This window comes from Apostichopus japonicus, chromosome 2, assembly GCF_037975245.1.
Source record: "Apostichopus japonicus isolate 1M-3 chromosome 2, ASM3797524v1, whole genome shotgun sequence".
Lineage (NCBI taxonomy): Eukaryota > Metazoa > Echinodermata > Holothuroidea > Aspidochirotida > Stichopodidae > Apostichopus > Apostichopus japonicus.
Window position 1 is genome coordinate 10,051,698 of NC_092562.1, and position 19,417 is coordinate 10,071,114.

A 19,417-nucleotide genomic window follows, 5' to 3' on the forward strand; every position below is an offset into this window, starting at 1 on the left:
TGCCTTAAGAAATAATTAAGGAGATGTTTGCCATCTTCAGTGTATTGGTATTCTGACAGGTATTCTTCACATTGTTGTGTTAACGAATCCTATTCTACACAACCATCGCTGGCCTAGACAACATAAAATTGCTGACAGGCCTAGCCAGGTTTGTTCAAGTTGTCCCATAATCATAAACGCGACGAAAGTCGAACGTTACTTTTAAGGCCTAGCTATGCTGAAACTGGTTGAAGAGACTACACAAATTGAGGTCAACAGCCGATCCAGACAAAAGCTCGTGAACTCACTGCCAAACTAAAACCGTTATACACAATTATTTCGCATTGAGATTGGTTATAGTAATAATCTAACCAGACGAACTTTCATAAACGCTGCCTGGTTACAACGAAACTACATTCAACCTGAAATAAATACGACGGAAAACTTCCAATAGAACCGCTGTATTACAAATAGTACACCTTTCTGCACGCAAAGTAAGGTTTCCGAGCGGCACGTTGAAGCCAATGCAAATATGTTCGAATTTTCAGTTTTAAATTCTACGGATGCCCATAAGCTCTTTTCCAATTGCCAATAGCCTCCGATTCGTATGGGGTGTAACGCACATATTATCTGATAGGCTGGTCGGTGGGAGATACGGTAGCTTATAAAACAAGGTTTCCATAATTTGGCGTCTAGTGACCCCAAATGGACTTGGACCTCCACCAAAAACAATAGATAATTGGACTTAATGTGGTACTCCTTCAAACGAAATATGAGATTGATCCAAGCTTTGCTTCTTGAGATATCGTGTTTACAAGTTTACACAATTTGACCCATGGTGAAACCAAATGACCTTTGAACTCCACAAAAAAACTATGGGCTTTTGCCCCTTAATTAATGTAATCTCCTACTCAATGAAATATGAGATTGGTCCAAGCACCTCCGTGAGATATCGTGTTTACAAGGTTTTCACTATTTGGCCCATGGTGACTCCATATGACCTCCCTATAAAACATTAGGGTTATTCTACTCATTCTACTCAATGTTGTTTTCATATACACCACATATTAGATTGGTCCCTGACTCCCTTCTTGAGATATCGTGTTTACAAGCGAGGCGTCACACACACACACACTCCGCCTGCATGTGTGTATAGGTTACGACTATCATCGAACCCAAAAGCGTGTCAGACATGCTTCTACGCCAACTATCTCAGCTAAGTTCCACCTTCTCTCCCGAGTAGGTTGCACCTTCTCTCCAACGGCTTGTGATTAGATCAGTCGTTCGGTAGTTTCGTGCCCAGATTGATTCCTTGGTGGCGTTTCCGAAAAAAGTGACTCTCTCCAGCATTCTCTGTTCAACATTCTATCCTAGTAGGTGCCTCCTTACCTCGAAGTCCAATCTGCGCGTCCAAAACGTACGAGGGCAGAAAAAGTAACAAGCTGATATGCTCTGAAATACATAAACCTAAGTTGTATTTCAATGGATATACGGTGGCCCTCCAGAAAGCAGCTTTTGTAACAAGCATATTTCACGACTTTCCAGGCCGCATTGCACCCTCACCACAGTCAATTAAACACCCCACCCACAAGTTTCAGCACACGTTAAAGTAAAACTTGAAAATGCGGGGCCATATTTCCCAGATATCCACTGTGCTCCCTCCTCCATGGAGAAAACCCCAGTCTGGTCACCGCCCCCACCCCCACAACAAATATCTCAGTATTTAATATAACTACAAAATGATTAGTTCTGATGTGTAGCAAAACCAGATTAAAAAAGAAAGTTGTTTCATATTGTTACGCAGTTTTGCAGCGTTTGTGGAAATTCTGAAAATATTCGACTTCACGTGCGCATCATATACACATTGTTCAGAGGAGGAGAAGAATGAACTTCCCTAAACCTATGATATGGATGCACTGATAAATTTTAAAGGCCGTGGCTATTCTTACGACGAGTCATAACAATTATTTAGAAACTATTCTTACGACAAAGGCAAATTCAAGCGCAGTAAAGTAAATAAAGCAACTGCGCATGTAGTAGGGGTAACCCTAACCCTAAACATAACCCTAAACCTCAATCCTAACCCTTACCCTAACCCTAACCGGAAATTATTGTTTCTCCTCGTTGTAAAAATAGTACTCCTGGTCATGAAAATAGCAACTGTGCATGCGTAGTCGGGAATTATTCTTACAACTAGTTGTAACAATAGCCACTTTGAATTTTAAAACCACAAGTTTGTGCGGTCTGTTTCATTGCAGGACAACACGTAAAATGTGTCAACTTCTTATTTTTAAGGTTAGGTTTTGAAATTCTTTTGTTTCAATGGGGTACAAAATGATCGATCATAGGAAGCTTTCGAAAATAGAGCTCGGCTAGAAAAACGGATTTCGGGGAATTTCAGATAAAATTTAGTTTTGTAGATACTACGGTGGCCCAACTGGGACATACGAAATATCTCCACGTTTGATCTCAGTTTATATACGAATTTCTAATTTTCTCATAATTTCGTCCTTTTCGAAAATGCTGATATATTATATAGAAATTCCCAATGTTTATCTGAAATTGCTTCTTGAATGTTTCACAGTTGATACCGAAATTTCAACTATTTATTTCAAATTTAGTCTTGAAGTGTTGCCTTTTTATATTGAAATTTGGATTTGTTTCTGGAATGTGACTTTTTTTTAAGTGGTACTTGCTAATTTTGTAGCCTAAATAAAGCATGCTATGCATCTGGAGAAAACTCATTTCATAGAATATAGAACAATTATGTGGGTGGAGATTGAAGGTTTTTCGTTTCTCATAAAAGGGAGTGAAGACTCGCGCACAAAGAACGTCTAATGCCGGTAATCTGACCTAGTTTACAGTCAGTACATACAGCTACGGTCAATACCCACAACACTGTACATAGCAGCGATGGACATCTCAGCAGGGAGTTGTTATGGAACTCCCTGACCTCGGGTCAAGATAAAAGATAACAAGGTATCACGTTTCATTACTGTCTGCAATTGTAGCGACAAGATGAAAACTTAACTTGCAAGCAATGGAAAGTTACCTTTTTTTCAGAGGGCGGCCCGTGGTTTGGGGCCAGTCTTCAATGCCTTTAAGTCTTGTGCCAGTGGCTTTGAGGAAGTAACCAGTGGCAAGCATATCATTTCAAAGGTGGAAGATCAAATTCTAAATTAAGTAAAGGCTGAACCAATATTGAGGGGCCAGAGGCAAATAATTTTTATAAAGGAATGGGTGTGGACCTGGTGGCAGTGATTGTCTGGGGGTCTTGTCCATAAGAAACATTCAGATGTTAAACGGTATATTCTGAGGCCTCTGTAGACTACAAATTTTGTGTGTGGTTGAAAATGGGGAGAACACCCTCAGCAGTGGTCTAATTCTTACCTGGCTGAATAAAAAAATATGTTATTGAACCAATTCCCCCTGACTGACAATGAAAGGTGATGGAGGGGGGCAGGAGGGAGGAATATGACCATATTGTCCAGCCTCCTTTCTATATGCCACTGGAAGTAACCTACTACTGTGTGTGCTAGCGTAAAGAAATCCAGCCACTTTTGGTTGAAGGGCATTTATGTTAAAAGAGAATTTTTTCCCCCGACTAAAACTGGGTGAAGTACAAACGTAAACCTGCACTCTTGGAAGTTGTTCTGAATGTTCAGTTTACATATCAGAGTTAATTTTTTACCTTTACCACTGGTAGAATTCCAAGAAGATATAAAAAAAAGGGCACCAAAAGCAAATTAAACCCCTTCCTAACTCACTGGTTACAAAAATAGGCATTCAATAGGCATTACTAAACCAAAGACATACAGTTTAAACAAACAGAACAAAAAAAAAACAGAGAACATTGTACGTGTTTGCTTGTCGTAAGTCGTAAATCTTTTCAGTTTACAAATCGGTGATAAATTTTAATGAAAAAGTACAAAATTCCAGTCAAAACCTCTTGCTAACTTTGATAATCTTAAATATCCAATCAATTTGCAGCCTACGTTCATACCTATTAAATGCTTGAGGGGGTAACGTCTTTCAATCTGTTTTAACTTGGCATCTATAATTGGATCCAGGGACAGTTCACTTAGGCCTCTCTCCTGATATTCCAAAAAATTGGATGAACGTAATTCGCTAAAACAAGGTTTGCAGTGAAATGCTTTTCACAAGTTTACTAATGTTTTCTTATGCAAATCTATTTTGTTAGTACTGTGGTTCAAATTCCACAAATTGTTCCCAGGACCACCTATCTTCTATGATATTCTGCATCACCCTGTGGCAAGTTACAATGACTGTGTGGCTATGTGTCATTCACATCCTGCATAGTTAAGCATAAACGTAACATTTCAATATGGTAACAGCCAGTTGGGACAATGGGGGGGGGGGGGAGCAGAGGGGTAGATCTGTCACCGTTTGTTTCTTAGCAATTGGAAGTAGGTCTGCTTTCAGCAGGTCAGAAGCTGGTGGTTCCAGGGGTGCACCCTCATTCCTACGCCCCTCTACTTAGTATCGTATATTTGAGGAGGCCGGCAAGTAAAACAGATTGATCAGTTTTCTGATTTTGGACAATAAGCTGCTTGCAGGTTCATCAAGTTGTCAGCATTAACTATTCTTTGACCAATAGTTTGACACCCTGAGCAATCATTAATACCTCTCTTAACTGTTCTACCATATCATGCTTCAAAGCACTGGTATTGACAGTTTGAACACTTCCAAACCACTTCCAAACCACTATCTGATCTTACTTCTAATACCACTCTATACTGTCCTCACATATGCTTCAAAGCACTCTTATTGACAGTATCATTTGTAAGTCTAATTTTACTTGTACCCTTAGCTCTTTGCTAATGTCTTACTATACTTTGGAGGATGAAAACCTTTACTCTTTGTAAATGTATAGATTCCTTTTCCATTCTCAAACTTTGTGGAAAGCATGTAGAGCGTAGAAGTAACAATTAACCAAGTAGATAAGTATAAGCCTTATACCTACCTGTATAACTAACAACAATAATCATAAACAGAGTCAAAATAACTCCCAGTTTTCATGATCTCTCTCTCTCTCACATATTAAATATGAATAGTTTAGTGGTAAGTTTCTCTGTAACTTGTCTGAAGAGAGAAACAGCTTATTTTACAATGTACATCCACTCAATTTCACTGAACTTTTGCAAAGATTCAGCTAGCCCTGACTGACAATTAATTAATAGAAAGAAAAGAAGTCGCTTGAAAGATGAGACATGTCATTCCTTGTACTCCATGAGATGTGACAGTTGTTTGCTGTAGTCTGGAGGCAGAGTGATATTGCTGTAATGGAACCAAACAGAAAAAAACAACGTAAGTCCAAAGACAGAAGTATCAAGTGGATAACGTGTAACAATATATACAAAATTATCATTTGCTTAGTACAGGGATGAGCCCGGGGTAAAAAAAAAATCACAGAACTTTGCCAAAATTGCGGTATAGGCTCCAGTTTGCGTATGCTACAGTGTGTTAGGATAATAGTTATTGTCCTCGAGGTAGAAAAGAAATCACGGATATTCCGGGAATTCGCAGAAAAAGCTCATGCCTGTTAGCAAAGTCTTGTAAAAGGAAGCAACTGCTGGCCACAGTAACTTCGTCTTCTAGATTATGATTAGTAGCCTCTCGATCGCATAACAACTGCTGGCTTCATTATACCCCCTCTGGCCTTAATTAAATAATAAATTCTATTAGGTTATGACCGGTAGTGCATTTTCCTAATTCACATGTTACAAATGGTACCATGAATTGCACTCATAGCAAAGAACTGCTTCACGGGTATCACCGACAATCTAAAGGATACACATACTACAGGGCTTTCTATTTCAGATCAACCGTTTTGAGTCCAATGCTAACCCCCCAAAAAATGGTTTTATTCAATGTATGTCTCCATTATGAAAGTTGTCACGTTTTTTTTCCAAGTTTATTGTTGATAGAGGGAGGGTTTGCACTTTGTTCTATTTCTATACGATGATTACCTGAGGTGGTGGCCAAACGTTGCTATGGTTCCATGGAGAGCAGTCTTAAGGCTTCCCTGGAGGCCACCACGTAACCTAGCGACTGACCCCGACGAGGACAAGGCTAGCAGGTCGCTCCTCTGCCGCCCGTCTTTACTCATGGACAAGAACTTCAAATGTTTCTCTATAGCCTGCGGGGAAATAGATTTAAATGTTACGGAAATCTGGACTGGTTTAGAACAAACACTGACCAACCTATTGTGAGACTATCAAATCCTTGACTTAATCCACTGTGACTACTGCCCTCGCATGGCTGGCAGTAACCATACAACTAGAATCATGTATACTGCAATATTGTAAGTATTGGCTTTTGTGGCTGTTATTTCTCCTACATGTACTACCACAAACACTTTTTATAAAAAAAAAATTGTCAACAATGTGCATGGACAGAGAATACTTACTGTTTCACACGTTATTTCGTTAATCATCTGAAATGCACTTGTTCGACAACTTCCACTAACGGTATCGAACCTATCAAGTACTAGTCGAACAACAATAATTCAGCTACCACAGGTAAAATTTGCAGTAAATGAATGACAGCATTCCATTCTGCAAATACCTTTCTCCAGACAGTTTCATATCAGTATATACTTGTGACCATTAAAGGTTACCATACATTCAGCTCATTGGTATTAACAAGTCTGTGCACCTCCAACTATAATTGTACGATTTCTGAGATCTTCACATACATAATGCATCAGTATCAAAATACATATCACCATTTGATATTTATTTTGGCATCTTGTGATAGGATACACCTTGACATGGTGTTTAAGGTGTTTGATAACACCTTGGGGGGGGGGGAGTCACTCAAATAGGTAGGTAGATTAGTTCATCTTCCTGACTTCATCTGCTGAGGCCGTCAGTGTACAATCTTAGAAAGTCCCTTCACATTTCTATTGCTATGTGCACCAGCAACTGTTATGTTAAAGTTGCGGGTAATGTTTAAAACATGGTGGGTGAACATTATGCAGATATGTTTTGCAGGTTTCTCCTATTGCAATAGATGATCACATGATGGTTGATCTGTTATTCAAGGTCAAGTGGTGAAAACTGATCAACTGACTTCAGCTTACTGCCTGTGCTAAATGGTCACAAGGAAGTCACCTCTTAGTGGTACTTTGCAGATGATCTTTGATCTCTTGGTTGGCTGAAATTAGCAATGATATCTTACAGCTGTAATGTTCAGTGCTATGGTATGGTGAGATGGAAATATTACTGAAAGTACATCAGCTCCTTTGATGTACAGTTTCTTGGAGATACAGTATTTTTGAGATTTTCACATTTTGCCCTCTGCTGACCCCAAATGACCTTCGACCTCCACCCAAAATCATAGGGTTCTTCTACAAATTATGGGAAAGCCTCATGCCAAATATTAGAACTGCAGAGGTAACCCATGTTGTGATATCGTATTTACAAGCTAGGACTTTTAAATACAAGCACACACAGTAACAAACTTGACTGCATCCGATACTTGCCTGCCTATGGCAAGTAACCAAAACTTAAGCAACCAAGGGCTACTTCATCTCAGGAATGCTTCTTTAAGGCTAGACTGATGATTACATCAGCTAAAATGAGCAGATCAATATGTTAAGTTTTATTGCTTTTTTGTATTAGTTCTAAATAATTCAACCAAAACTTGATCTTCTTGAAAGGACAGAGTATCCTTGGTGGTTGCAAATACACACCATTTTTGTTCTTGAAAATTTTTAAAATGTATTGTCAACATGTTTGTTTGGGCCATAACTCTCTCAGGCTTTCCTTTTGAGCTTTGTGTTGCATCTGAGGAACTCACCTAAATAAAAATAGTATAGACATTAACATCTTTATGTCTACAATGAGCCTTTAGGGGTCATTCTCATTTTCAAAATGGAATATAACCTGCACTGGAAAAAGTGTTCTGTTAACAGTCCAAAACAGATCAAAATTGATTTTGTGCCTAACATCACCTGTTAAGATAGCTAGTTACATTTGGAATATGACAATTGTTATCATATAGATAAAACTTTTTGCACAAAAGTACAATGCCACTGTATTGATTTCATCTCGAAACAGTTACATGGAACTCTAGGAAGGACGGTATTTTAATGCCAATGTTAATAAATACCTTTCTTTATTAATCGGTACAAATCATTTAAAAAACAACCACCCGGTAAAAGTGAGTATTTTCTTCACATATAATTTGTGTACTACTTACGTTACTGAGACTCATCATGGACATCATTATGGCTGGTAAGGTCTGCTGTACAACACCGTATGTATCTTCTTGTAGTGATGATATCACTAACGCCGACAGAGCTGGAAGATGAAATGTGAACGAAAGAATTCAGAGTGGGTTTTAACCGTTGACATTTAGAACGGCTGGTAAGATCTGCTGTATCACACTAAATGTATTTTCATAGGGTTTTGTTGCAATTAATGTTATAAGACAGTCAGAGAAAAACGTTGGATGGAGCAAAGGGCGAGACAAGCAAAATCTCACATGTTGATACTGAGCAATGTGCAGGATACAGCAGTAGGGTGAGCAAAGACATGAGGGGCCCGCTAACCCCAACTGGTGCAAGATTGTAGAATCTTTCAGGACTTGATTTGGCCCGCATGCCTCTTTTTGACTACCCCAGTAATGATATCATTTATAACGACATAACTAAGGGTAATGTAGAAGCAAAAGAATAAGTGATATTTATCCGTGAAATTATCTTTAAAATAAGAAACAAACAGACCAAAAGCTATGAGTATAACACAAGGAAACCTAACATACCATCATTTTGATAAGTCTGTAATTAACAAAGAGTGTTTCTTCACATAACAACAGAATCTCACAATAATAGGCAAAAAACTAATGTCATTAATTTCTGAAAAATTGAAACAAAGATTCTTTTACAAATGCTAGAAAACATCAAACAGTGCTATGTTACAGAATGTTTCTGATGATAAAATATCAACTTTATCGTCGCATTTTAATGACGAATTCGGTTGCCCAGAAATCTTCTTGAGACCAGGAAGGCCTCTCCTTATTGTCCCTCAGTAGTTACAATGCAAGGGCTCTCTTAAAGTTTGTACTGCGCAAGTACACAAAAGTATACATCAATAAAATTCCCAGCCACTTTAACAGTTTTGCGTCTTAAACCAAACCGTTCTGCTTTCCAATCCCCACAGAACGTCCAACATGGATGTCTCACCTTCGACTGCCCAGATGTGAAGTTGACAATCTATGAACAGATCCCTACTGGCAGAGTCTGGTAAAGGTTCCAACAAGTACTTCACCAGTCTAAACTGCTTCAATCGATCAAGCGCGCCACGTCGGCCAATCATCCTTGGAGTCTCTTCTGGATTAGGAAATTCACCTGACGAGAATAATGACAAAATAAAATGAATATAAAAATAATAAGAGAATATTAACAACTGATACTGTTTACAGACAGATGCAGTCTGAAGTGAAAACTGTTTTTTTTTTCAGTTCTGAGTTGAGAATTCTTGGTATGCAAGAATTGGCCAATAATCAAAGGGATTTCAGGACAGATTGATAGTAATTTGCATATATATAAGACACAAGGCAAAAGCTGTTATTCTCTTCCAAGTTATCTAATAAGTGACTACTTCTTAATCTTTGCAAGTCAGAGGTCATTGAATGTGTACAAGACAATTCATTAGCTACCCGAGTGACATACATCTGAATCTAGTGTAATTATTTTTAGTGACAAATGCAGGGTTTGAATATCTGAGGCCAATATAGAAAGATATATCCTTTGTCTCTTTTTTTTTCCCACTTTAAAATAGCCATGTCACTTTCTAATTATGTTATTTTCTTAGCCAATGATGTAACAAGATGGTGTTTGTTTTCCCCTGTTAAAGGGAGTGTCTTTCACTTAGTGAGACTTTAATACACTTACGTGAATAACGTCAACTTTAACTTCATCGTTATTATCAGTATATATGCCGAAGAGTCAGTGAAATAAAATTTCAAACAAAAGCGAAAGACTTACAAAACAAAACAGTTACGACCACGAGAAAGAAATAATCTCACCGGTATGGATCGGCCGGCGTCTCAACTGACCCCCGTAGTTGGGATATTGACCATTCACATACGAAGACGAGAACACTGAATCATTCCCGTAGTTTTCGGTCACTTCAAAGTTTGCCTGCGGACGAGATGGACTGTAAAGCACTGGACTCCCTGAAGATTGTTCAGTAGAAGTAAGCTGCGAAGAGGCTGTAAGGGTCTTTCCAATGGTAGATCCTTTAGAAAGATAAAACCAAGCAGTACAGATACTGTGTAGCAGTTTTGAAGGCACTTTAACAGTGAGTCCGTACTTTTACTTGAAGGTTTGTACTCATTTTATATATATAGCCTTATGATTTTGTTAATTTTTGGCCAAAATGATGACTTTTTTTATCCTTCACAAAATCATACATACGATCGATGGCGCCCTTTTTTTTTCTGGTTAGATTCGATGCAAAAAAACGTACTAAAGTCACTCAAGCCTGATGAAATTTTTTTAACATTATATATTGATGTCATTTCTTATCAATTTAAAGGACTAATACTTCGTAGAATGTCACTTTTGACTAGAGAGAAGCGTTTTCTGAGGGCTGGGAATCTGTGGTATACATCCTGACATTATTTTGGAAACATTCATTTTTGGCCCAAAATGGACATTTTGTAAGGCCTTATATAATCTTTGTATAGCCTTATGATTTTGTTAAGTTTTGGCCAAAATGATTACTTTTCTAATCCTTCCCAAATTCATACATACGATCGATGGTGCCCTTTTGATTAGATTCGAGCTGAAAAGAGTACTCATATATTTTTTTGAAAACTAAGTATCAATACTAGAGCAAGATGAAGTACCCATGCTTTAGAGCCTTGTTACTTCTAATTGTGGTCACACCAAGGGAGCATTCTAATTGTACTTATACGCATGCCATTGAACTCTCACTACACGACCTATTGACTGCGCCTTTCGCTGCGATTTTGTGTGACGTCTTACCATTTGATGACATGGTGCTTATTTGCTCTGTTGCTGAATACTTTTGTTGTAGTTTCCCATTGGTTAGTTGGTTATGATGAGCTAGTAGGCGATTGGTCAGCGAGTCCAGGAGCTCAAGGCACTGAGTGCAAATTCTGTTCCATCTGTGAGGATGCCCTCCTGCAGTCAAGACAAACAAATTCCGTCAATGAAAGAGAAAAGCTGGGGAGTCTTAGACCTCCAGCACCCCCTCTTTCCCCCCCCCCCCCCCCCAATGTCATATGAGATTCACACATAATGAGATACCCCAGCCTTACTTAGAGATATATAAAGTTGCAACCAGTTTTCAGATTTTAACTACCAAGTTATTACCCATTTAGTCCAATATAAGAAACTTTTGTGTTGCACAATTTTAACACAATGCTTCATTCGTTCATTTGCAAAACTTTCAAGTAATGCATGTATTTCAGCCTCTTCTGGTGCAACCATGGTAATGATGGTAACACGTAATAATGTATTCAGGTATATTTTCGTTATTGCAGCTTGATGACCTAGTAGGACCCTAACCTAATGCCCCAGTGACAGAAATAGGCTAACAAATGGTTTCAACCTCTCAACATATGACACAGAAATGATGACATTAAGTGTGTGGAATTAGGTCTGTCACTTGTTTGACATAAGCATGAAGCCTAACTTGCAAAGCTGACGAAGATAGGTAAAAGATGATACTATTCACAAAGAGAAGAGTAAAGATGCACGCCCCAACCTTTTGCGTTTTTAAAAATTGAAGGTGCCACGAATGGATGAACATTTCAGCTATCCTGTGAGGGGTACCCTTTAACCGGTGAAAACTTCTTGCAAAGGGTGACCGCATTGATTTGATGATTCGGTGTACAATTCAACGAAGAAATTATATGATGTATGCTACCCTAACATGTTGCTGTATCCCCACTATCACACTGTAGCAATCACATATGCTGTTACCTGCTGTTTCACCATGTGATCACTCACCTGGCTGACTTAGAGAATATATCCAGCCTCTTCTTCTCTTGGAATGCTCGCTGAGGTCCTGTAGATCTTGGAATGCTTGGTACTTGACGTATGGCGAAGAAGTGGACAAAATTTTGTCCAAGCAAGCCTCATCTCGTTCTATCAGTGCATCCTCCATTGGAAACTCATAGACCTTTTCATTTTATGAAGAAAGTGGGCAAAGAAAAATACTTCCAAATTACAGTTTTCATCAGCTGGGAAATATTTTGTGTTATCCAGAGTGTTCAAATTCACTGGCAAAACACTGTCACATGTTGTGACTTGGTTGTCCCAATATTACCATTATTATAGGTTATTGCAAATAACCTGGAGAAACTAGACGACAGGTCGCATATTTGCAAAGACATTGGTGTTACTGAATGTTTACATCTTTATTGACTGAGTAAAACAAAATTGACAGGGATATTTCAGAAATTATGAATGCTTTCTTTCTGAAAACCTGAGCATATTTCCATTTTTTTTTGGTGGGTCAACATAGTTTATACATAGCCAAAGTTTTAAGGGATTACTTTTACTATGTGCATAAATTGATTGTCATAATTTAGACTACCTTTAAGACAACATACATGGGAACCTTCTTGCCCATAAAGTTATGGTTCTCTGACCACATGAAAAAATCCATTAAATCAGTCATGTTGATGGTATGAATTCTTGGATCATTGGGAAACCGCAAAAATATGCCTTGCTGAGAAGAGTGACCAAAAAGAAAATAGAGGTCAAATCTAATCCTGACTTTGGTAGTCTTTCTAGCTTATATGAGGTAACTATTTTAAGACATTTTGACAGGGAAAACTGACTTAACCAAGGAACAAGAAAATAACTCTCACCTCTGTTATAAAGATCTTCATCAAGAACAGGGCAAAGTGCCAGAGATGGTGCAGAAATGCGCCACTTATCAACATGTACCAGAAAAATGTCAGATCAAAGAGGTTATATACTGACTCTAATTGAGAGATGGAATAGTCCAGCTTCAAGTTAGCTTCAAGCCAGTCTCTCGGTACGCACCCTAGAGTTTGAACCAGAGAAAAACAAAATCAAACATTTCTTCGCTGTTCGTGACCTCGATCAAAATGAACGTGATATGCAACTCAAACAGTTTCTTGCAGGTCTAATCAGATGGCAGAAGTTAATTCTGGAAAGAAAAAACCGCTGTAACACTTAATGTGTCACAGAATTACAATACCACAGCAGCAATCTCTTCATACTATACGTGCATAGATTTTTGGAGAAAATATCAAATTTTTCAGCTAAAATGTTACACATTTTTGCCATCTTATAAAAAGTGAAAGTTGTCCGACCAAATGCGTTTTTTTTCCCTTTTGCAATTCAGTGAAAGGCTACCATTGGAGATATCTGATTATCGACTTACCTAACACGATGTAGAGCAGGTAAAAATATACAACATGTTTGAACGATGATCGCAGAGCTTCGAAGAACGACGGAAAGATGTGTGATTTGACCAAGAAAAACTTCAGTTGCTACAAATAGAAATAAAAAGACCAAAAAATACCTATAAAAGCTAGAGCAGCAATGAAGCAGGAATCTCAATGATACAGCTGTGATTCTACTTTGATGCTCTGTGTAACAGTTAAGACTGGTATCTAAGGTGGAAAATTATTTTTAAAAGGCATCTTCACTAACAGATATTGCCATGCACAGAGCATAAGGGATCACAAGAAAGTTCTACAGAATCACTTCAGGACAAAATTGGCAAGATAAACCCTTGAATAACCTTAAAAGACAATCACCACAGAAATAATTTTACAAGAGAGAGAAAGAAGTTTACAAGAGCATTTCCTGTCCACTGGAAGGAGGACTTTGAAACTTGCTGTGACTTAAAAATAGTACTATTTAAACTTTTATTATTAGCCCACTCTCAAGCAACGAATCACTTTTCTGGCAGCATGAAGCAAAGAAAAAAACAAACACATCTTGCCATCAAGCATTACAAGCATCTCGATAAGTATACTAGTATCGAGATAAAGATTAAAAACATGAGGTGATAAGTGCGGAGTTCTCATTTTAAACAGTCCCCCCTTACATCTGAAAACAATCCAGCATGTGTCAACTTTCCAGAGAGAACTCAAGACGTTCGTATTCATGAATGTTGTGTCCATTTTGGGTACTTTGCTCCTGCAGCACTTCTGAGCAGTTTTTTGTAACTGGATAAAAGCGCTTTACAAATTCTTATGTACTATTATTATTATTATTATTATAAATAAATTTTAGATAAAGGACACAGCTTTTCAAAAGGATATAAATAGATCTTGATGGCTGAACCTAACAGTACTAACACATCAGTTCTGACAATGACAGAAGCAAAAGCAAACAAGGTATAGATTTATCCCTGCAGAGGAATCTTTCTAGAAGGTTTAAAGGCAATTACAGGTGTTTTATAACTGAAAATACAACATCATAAATGAAAAAGGAAATGTAGACAGTAGGTAGTATACTATGCTTATAATGTTTGCCATACCTTTAGGACTGGGAAGTGGAGTACGTTGTTGCCGTACAGAAAATGGGAGATGCTGTGAACAATACCCTGTTGAGACAGAAACAATTACGATGATATAAACATCATCATATAAACAACATCATTTTTGTCCCTTCTGTTACTGTTACTTGTCATTTAGCCTCTGAAGAAGATCCTGCCAGGATCGAAACGTCAGGCCAACTTACTTTTACACATTCTCCTACACAGGCTCTCTAGTGGATAAGCAGTTTGAAAACAGTTTTATTTTATTTTGATGATATAAACAAAAAAATGAATCTAAAGCAGATGATTGTCTGTCCAATGTAATGTCTCTGTCCAATGTAATGTCCCTAAACAAAGACAAAAGCAAAATTGTATTTGATAATGAAATGATATCACAAAGGAGGTTCCACACAGCGGTTTGAATCTATAATGTACCTGTAATGTCCCTAAACCAACCACGTGAGCTAAAACCTGTTTTGTATACGGTTTATTGCAAAACATCAGACGGTCCACATAGATGCCTGTGTCCAACATAGATGTTTGTGTCCATCCTCCTGTAACTGTACTGTACTTCTACAAAATTTGTAACATCAATGTCACAGCAGATCACAGACCTTCCCAATCATTTATTAACTCTGTTTACTTTACAGTAAACATTTAAATTAAGGCCTTCTAATAACATTTTCAAAAGATATCTACAGTACAACATATATGTAGCTTAATTTGCATTTACAGGTCAGAATTTGTTATGTGATACAGTTAGTGGGCTTTTTACATTCCTGTCTTGATTATCCCATATAAGGTCAGACCTGCACCTTATTACAACATTGATAGGAGGGTTGTAATGTAAGATGCTCAGTGGTTAATGCCGGTGCCTTTCAATCATACTGTCCCGTGTTTGAGTCACTCCAAGATTAATGTATGTCGTCTAGTTACAGAGAACTTTGTTGACAATTGACAATTCATAATCATGGACGTTAAATATGAATCTAAGAGACTGACTTCGGTCAGCTTGCGGCTTTGATAAGCCAATGATGGCTTCTTTGTGATTTCCTGCTTGCAGGAGGATCTAAAATTGAAATACATACATGTCCCTATTCCAATGGGAACTTTTCTTTCTAACAGTATCTTAACCTATCAAACTTTGTCATGTGCCTCAACTAAACAACTCCCCCTTTCATCATTCATAATGCCATGAAAAGATAACATACCATGTAAACACCAAACAGTACAAGCATCAGGTGGTGTTCATTTAGGCAAACGTCGGCCCCTTCTGCCGAACACGGTACCCCCAGGGAAGTATACTGACCCCCCATGGCAGCAGTAAGGCACCATATGGTGAAGCCACCAGACAACCCTGCTGCAAGTGTATGTAGTAGCCTAATAGGCTTACTAATGCTAAGGATAACAGACCATCTTGTCTTGTGAACTGGCGCACGTACTGCGAAAGAAGGATAAATTACAAAGCTAAGTTTCATTCGTGATTTGGTAGCAGTATAAATAATATAGTAAAGTGCGGGTTGAGTCATATTTTTCACATGAGTGTTTTTAGAAATTTGTGATACAATAACTTGTGTGAAACTGATGTTAAACGGTTTAGGCCTTGCTTAGAAAATAGACACTCAAAACATATTACCTAATGAAGGGTAAATATTTTGTTCATCTTTTCAAATATTGCCCACCAATATTATTTTGGTTCTATAACTTACAATGTACATTCATTAGTCATTACACAACATAATTATTTATGTATATATTGGAGGTATTGTGTCTGATGTGATGTCTTTTCAAATTTAAGTTGTTGTTGTTTTCTTATTGTTTTAATGTTTCTTGTATTGTACATTCAGAGATCTCACCTTCAAACCAGTACGCATTGTACAAACTCATCCAAAAATTGCAGCAGCCGACTAGGAAGACCAGGATGAAGAAAGATGAAGAGAAGACCCAAGATAACCAGCCTGTGATATATGAAAAGACTAAAAATTAATTGTCATCTCAAATGAAAACTTAAAAGGAGAATAAGCAAAACATCTGTCTTTGCTGATTTTACTCTGAAAGATAAAGTCTCTACACAGCTATTACTTCTAGTTTATGAAACTTTCAGGTCCTCTGTAGTACGATATAGCTTAATTCAACATATTTGATTAATATGAAATTATTCACTGAACTACTGTTTCAAACATGACAACAATTAACAAAGTTCATATCTTCTAATTTTTTTTTTTGTGAAGAAAAACTTGTTGATTGGCCACAAGGGAAATGACACCACATAACAATTAACTTGACAACTGCAAAGATCTATATATATTCATAATTATATATAGATATTAATAGAGAAAACCAGAGAAATAAGATATGACTCATAATTGACAAATACGGAGTAATGATTTAGAAAATATATTGATATTTTCGGTCCCCAGGGCTGGGACCTTCGAAGTATTGCCAAGTATTGCTGACGAAGGTCCCAGGGGGACCAAAAATTCCAATTTATTTTTTATATATATATTTTCTTTATATATATATATATACTTATATAACAAAGATTCAGATGTTCAGGTTGCAAAAGTACTCAATACATAGAAGTTCATGATATCTGATGATCGCCGCACACTGCGGGCGTGAAACTTGAGTAACAACATCCTGTAATTACCCTATATGTTTACTATATGCTATATACTAAATGCACCATGTTGTATGTTGTTCTTAACCCAAAATTGGACCAATTGACTTTCTACTATCTCATTGGATAGTGGTGAGATTTGTTTTGTATCCAGAGAAGTAGTGTGGAACAAAATAATAAGGTTGCTGTTTTTATTAATGATCTAACATTTCCAAGCAACTAGACTGTGAAAAGAACACTCCTCAAACAACCATAAAGTACTTTAAATAATTTCCCAATCTCTCCATTTTTACAGACTTATGCTGTAAAGTAAATATTTTTAAATAAAACAATGTGAGTCAAGGTCAGTTACCTGAAATCCATTGAAATGGGCTGTAAATTGAGAAATTGATCAAGAGTAGGAACAGGGTGGCAGTCCCAGGCAAAATAAGCAAATACCAAGCAAGACTTGCTCCAAGTCTCCAGTAAGCGACCTATGAGGAAGATACATCAAACCTTGATATGAGCTGTCATGGTGCAAGACAGAGAAATATTGCCAAATTGGTCATCTCAGCATAGAAGTACAACTGTATGAACATGTTACTTTAAAGAACTCGTCTGAATATTGCACTCAGTTAAATTAATTGGTGAAAATCTTGAGCAAGAGAAAATGATCAACGTTTTGACCTAGGGCTTAAGTGAATTGCTACCTAGTTTCCAAACTATTATGTTTTTATCTCTTTTTCTCCAATGGCAAGTAGTTGGGACCTCAAAAGTTTATGACAGCTTATGCCCTGATTCTTTTAAGCAAATAAGATCTAGTGACAAGGGACGAAATAGTTTTAGAGAATTGATTAGCAATAATTGCTCAACAATTCTTGGAAATAGCAATTAGCAGGTACTGCATCTTTTGCTAATCAAAAGTAATATTGATTAGCAACTGGCAATTCTTGGGTAGCAAATTGCTATGCGAACCCAGTTATTTCGTCCCTTGAGGGGACAAACTAAAACGAATGACAGCGAATGACCGAATGACAATTGACTTTGTACAGGGTTAATTATCATTTGCGAATGACAGCGAATGACAACGAAGGACAACGAATGACAACGAAGGACAGTGTTGAGAAGAAGTCATGATCAGAGGAGTGGAGTAAATGCGGTTATTGGTTTACTGCGCAAAAATGATTTGAGGAAGATCGCATCACGTGGTTGCAGGGTGGTGTAATTTACGGATAGAAACCACAGGGAAAGTTTTTTTTTTTTAGATCTAGATACCCACGAAGTCTGAACTGTGATATCCGGTTAAAGCAAATGTCTGTGCTGTCATTACTGTCATTCGTTTTAGTCAACGCAATTTTTTAGTGTGTACAACATATTGTCATTCGTTATGTATAACGCAATTGTCATTCGTTATAGTAACACCCCCCTTGAGTGAGCTTTGCACAGGCACTCCCAACATATGCCATACAGTATAAAAGAGAAGGCAAGTAGCTTGTTACCTCTTTGGCAATTTTTAGTGTCTAGATTCAAGGTGGTAGGTATTCACAAGATCATGATTGATTAAGTAAGGCTAACCTACGCTTCTTGAACACAAGTCGCCTAAGTTCTACTCAAGTCTATGTTAGCCATACGTGTGTTAAATTACCTCTCGCACGAACCAATGTCTTTTGTCAAACATTTCTAGGTTTGAAATGATGAAACAGCTCGTTGTTGAAATAGAGTTGTTGAGTCAGACCAGGTAACCTCTCTTCAAACTAGGCAACTTAAAATCTGCATATCTGCCACATTTAAGGTTGCCTTTGTTGAAGACATAGCCGAGTAACGAAGGTAAAGCTGCAATCTGCGTAATAGCAATACAGTATGCAGGAGACTAAGGCAGTGGTAACCTTGGCCCTGGCCTAATCTGTCACTGAGGTTGATCAGACTAGCATAAATTGGGGAAGAAAATAGAACAGATCATGTAACAATGCAACTCGTGTCAACTAGGCTAAGTTGTTCAACTTTAGCCTAGGTTAGGTCACTGCAGTCTAGCTAGGCAACAGACTCGATATTTTACTAGGCCTCGTACTAAGCTGGGCTAGACTAATGTTCTTGTTCCAAGAGCCACCGACGTAACTAAATCAATTGAATATTCGCATAGCAAGCTGATAATATCATCTTCGTAAACCGAGCAGGAAGAGCACCATCAAAGTTAAAGCAGCTATTATTATCTTTAGACGATCCCGATATGGTATGAGCCTGCTAAACACTGCACATTAGTCATTGTGATAATTTTAATAGTCGCGCACTCCTGTGATGCTCTTCTCGTGCGTTT

General features: G+C 37.7%; 1 protein-coding gene across 1 annotated transcript; it reads right to left on the reverse strand.

Moving 5' to 3' along the window:
* Positions 1-3,841: 3,841 nt before the first annotated feature.
* LOC139977518 (nucleoporin NDC1-like) lies at positions 3,842-19,382 on the reverse strand. Its single transcript, XM_071986875.1, has 14 exons — positions 18,749-19,382; positions 17,477-17,597; positions 16,361-16,462; positions 15,716-15,945; positions 14,505-14,570; positions 13,398-13,506; positions 12,856-13,034; positions 11,990-12,161; positions 11,000-11,158; positions 10,036-10,248; positions 9,191-9,355; positions 8,206-8,306; positions 5,970-6,139; positions 3,842-5,277 (listed from the first exon to the last, which is right to left on the reverse strand). The coding sequence occupies exons 1-14, from the start codon at positions 18,779-18,781 to the stop codon at positions 5,214-5,216; spliced, it is 1,884 nt and encodes a 627-aa protein (XP_071842976.1). The 5' UTR covers positions 18,782-19,382; the 3' UTR covers positions 3,842-5,213.
* Positions 19,383-19,417: the final 35 nt, after the last annotated feature.

Coding starts and splice junctions, on each gene's coding strand:
- LOC139977518 (XM_071986875.1), bottom strand. CDS start 18,781: ATGTTTGACAAAAGACATTGGTTCGTGCGAGAG. Junction 13,507..14,504: donor TCCACTTCCCAGTCCTAAAG/GTATGGCAAACA, acceptor TTCTATTTGTAG/CAACTGAAGTTTTTCTTGGT. Junction 5,278..5,969: donor ACGTTTGGCCACCACCTCAG/GTAATCATCGTA, acceptor GTTCCATTACAG/CAATATCACTCTGCCTCCAG.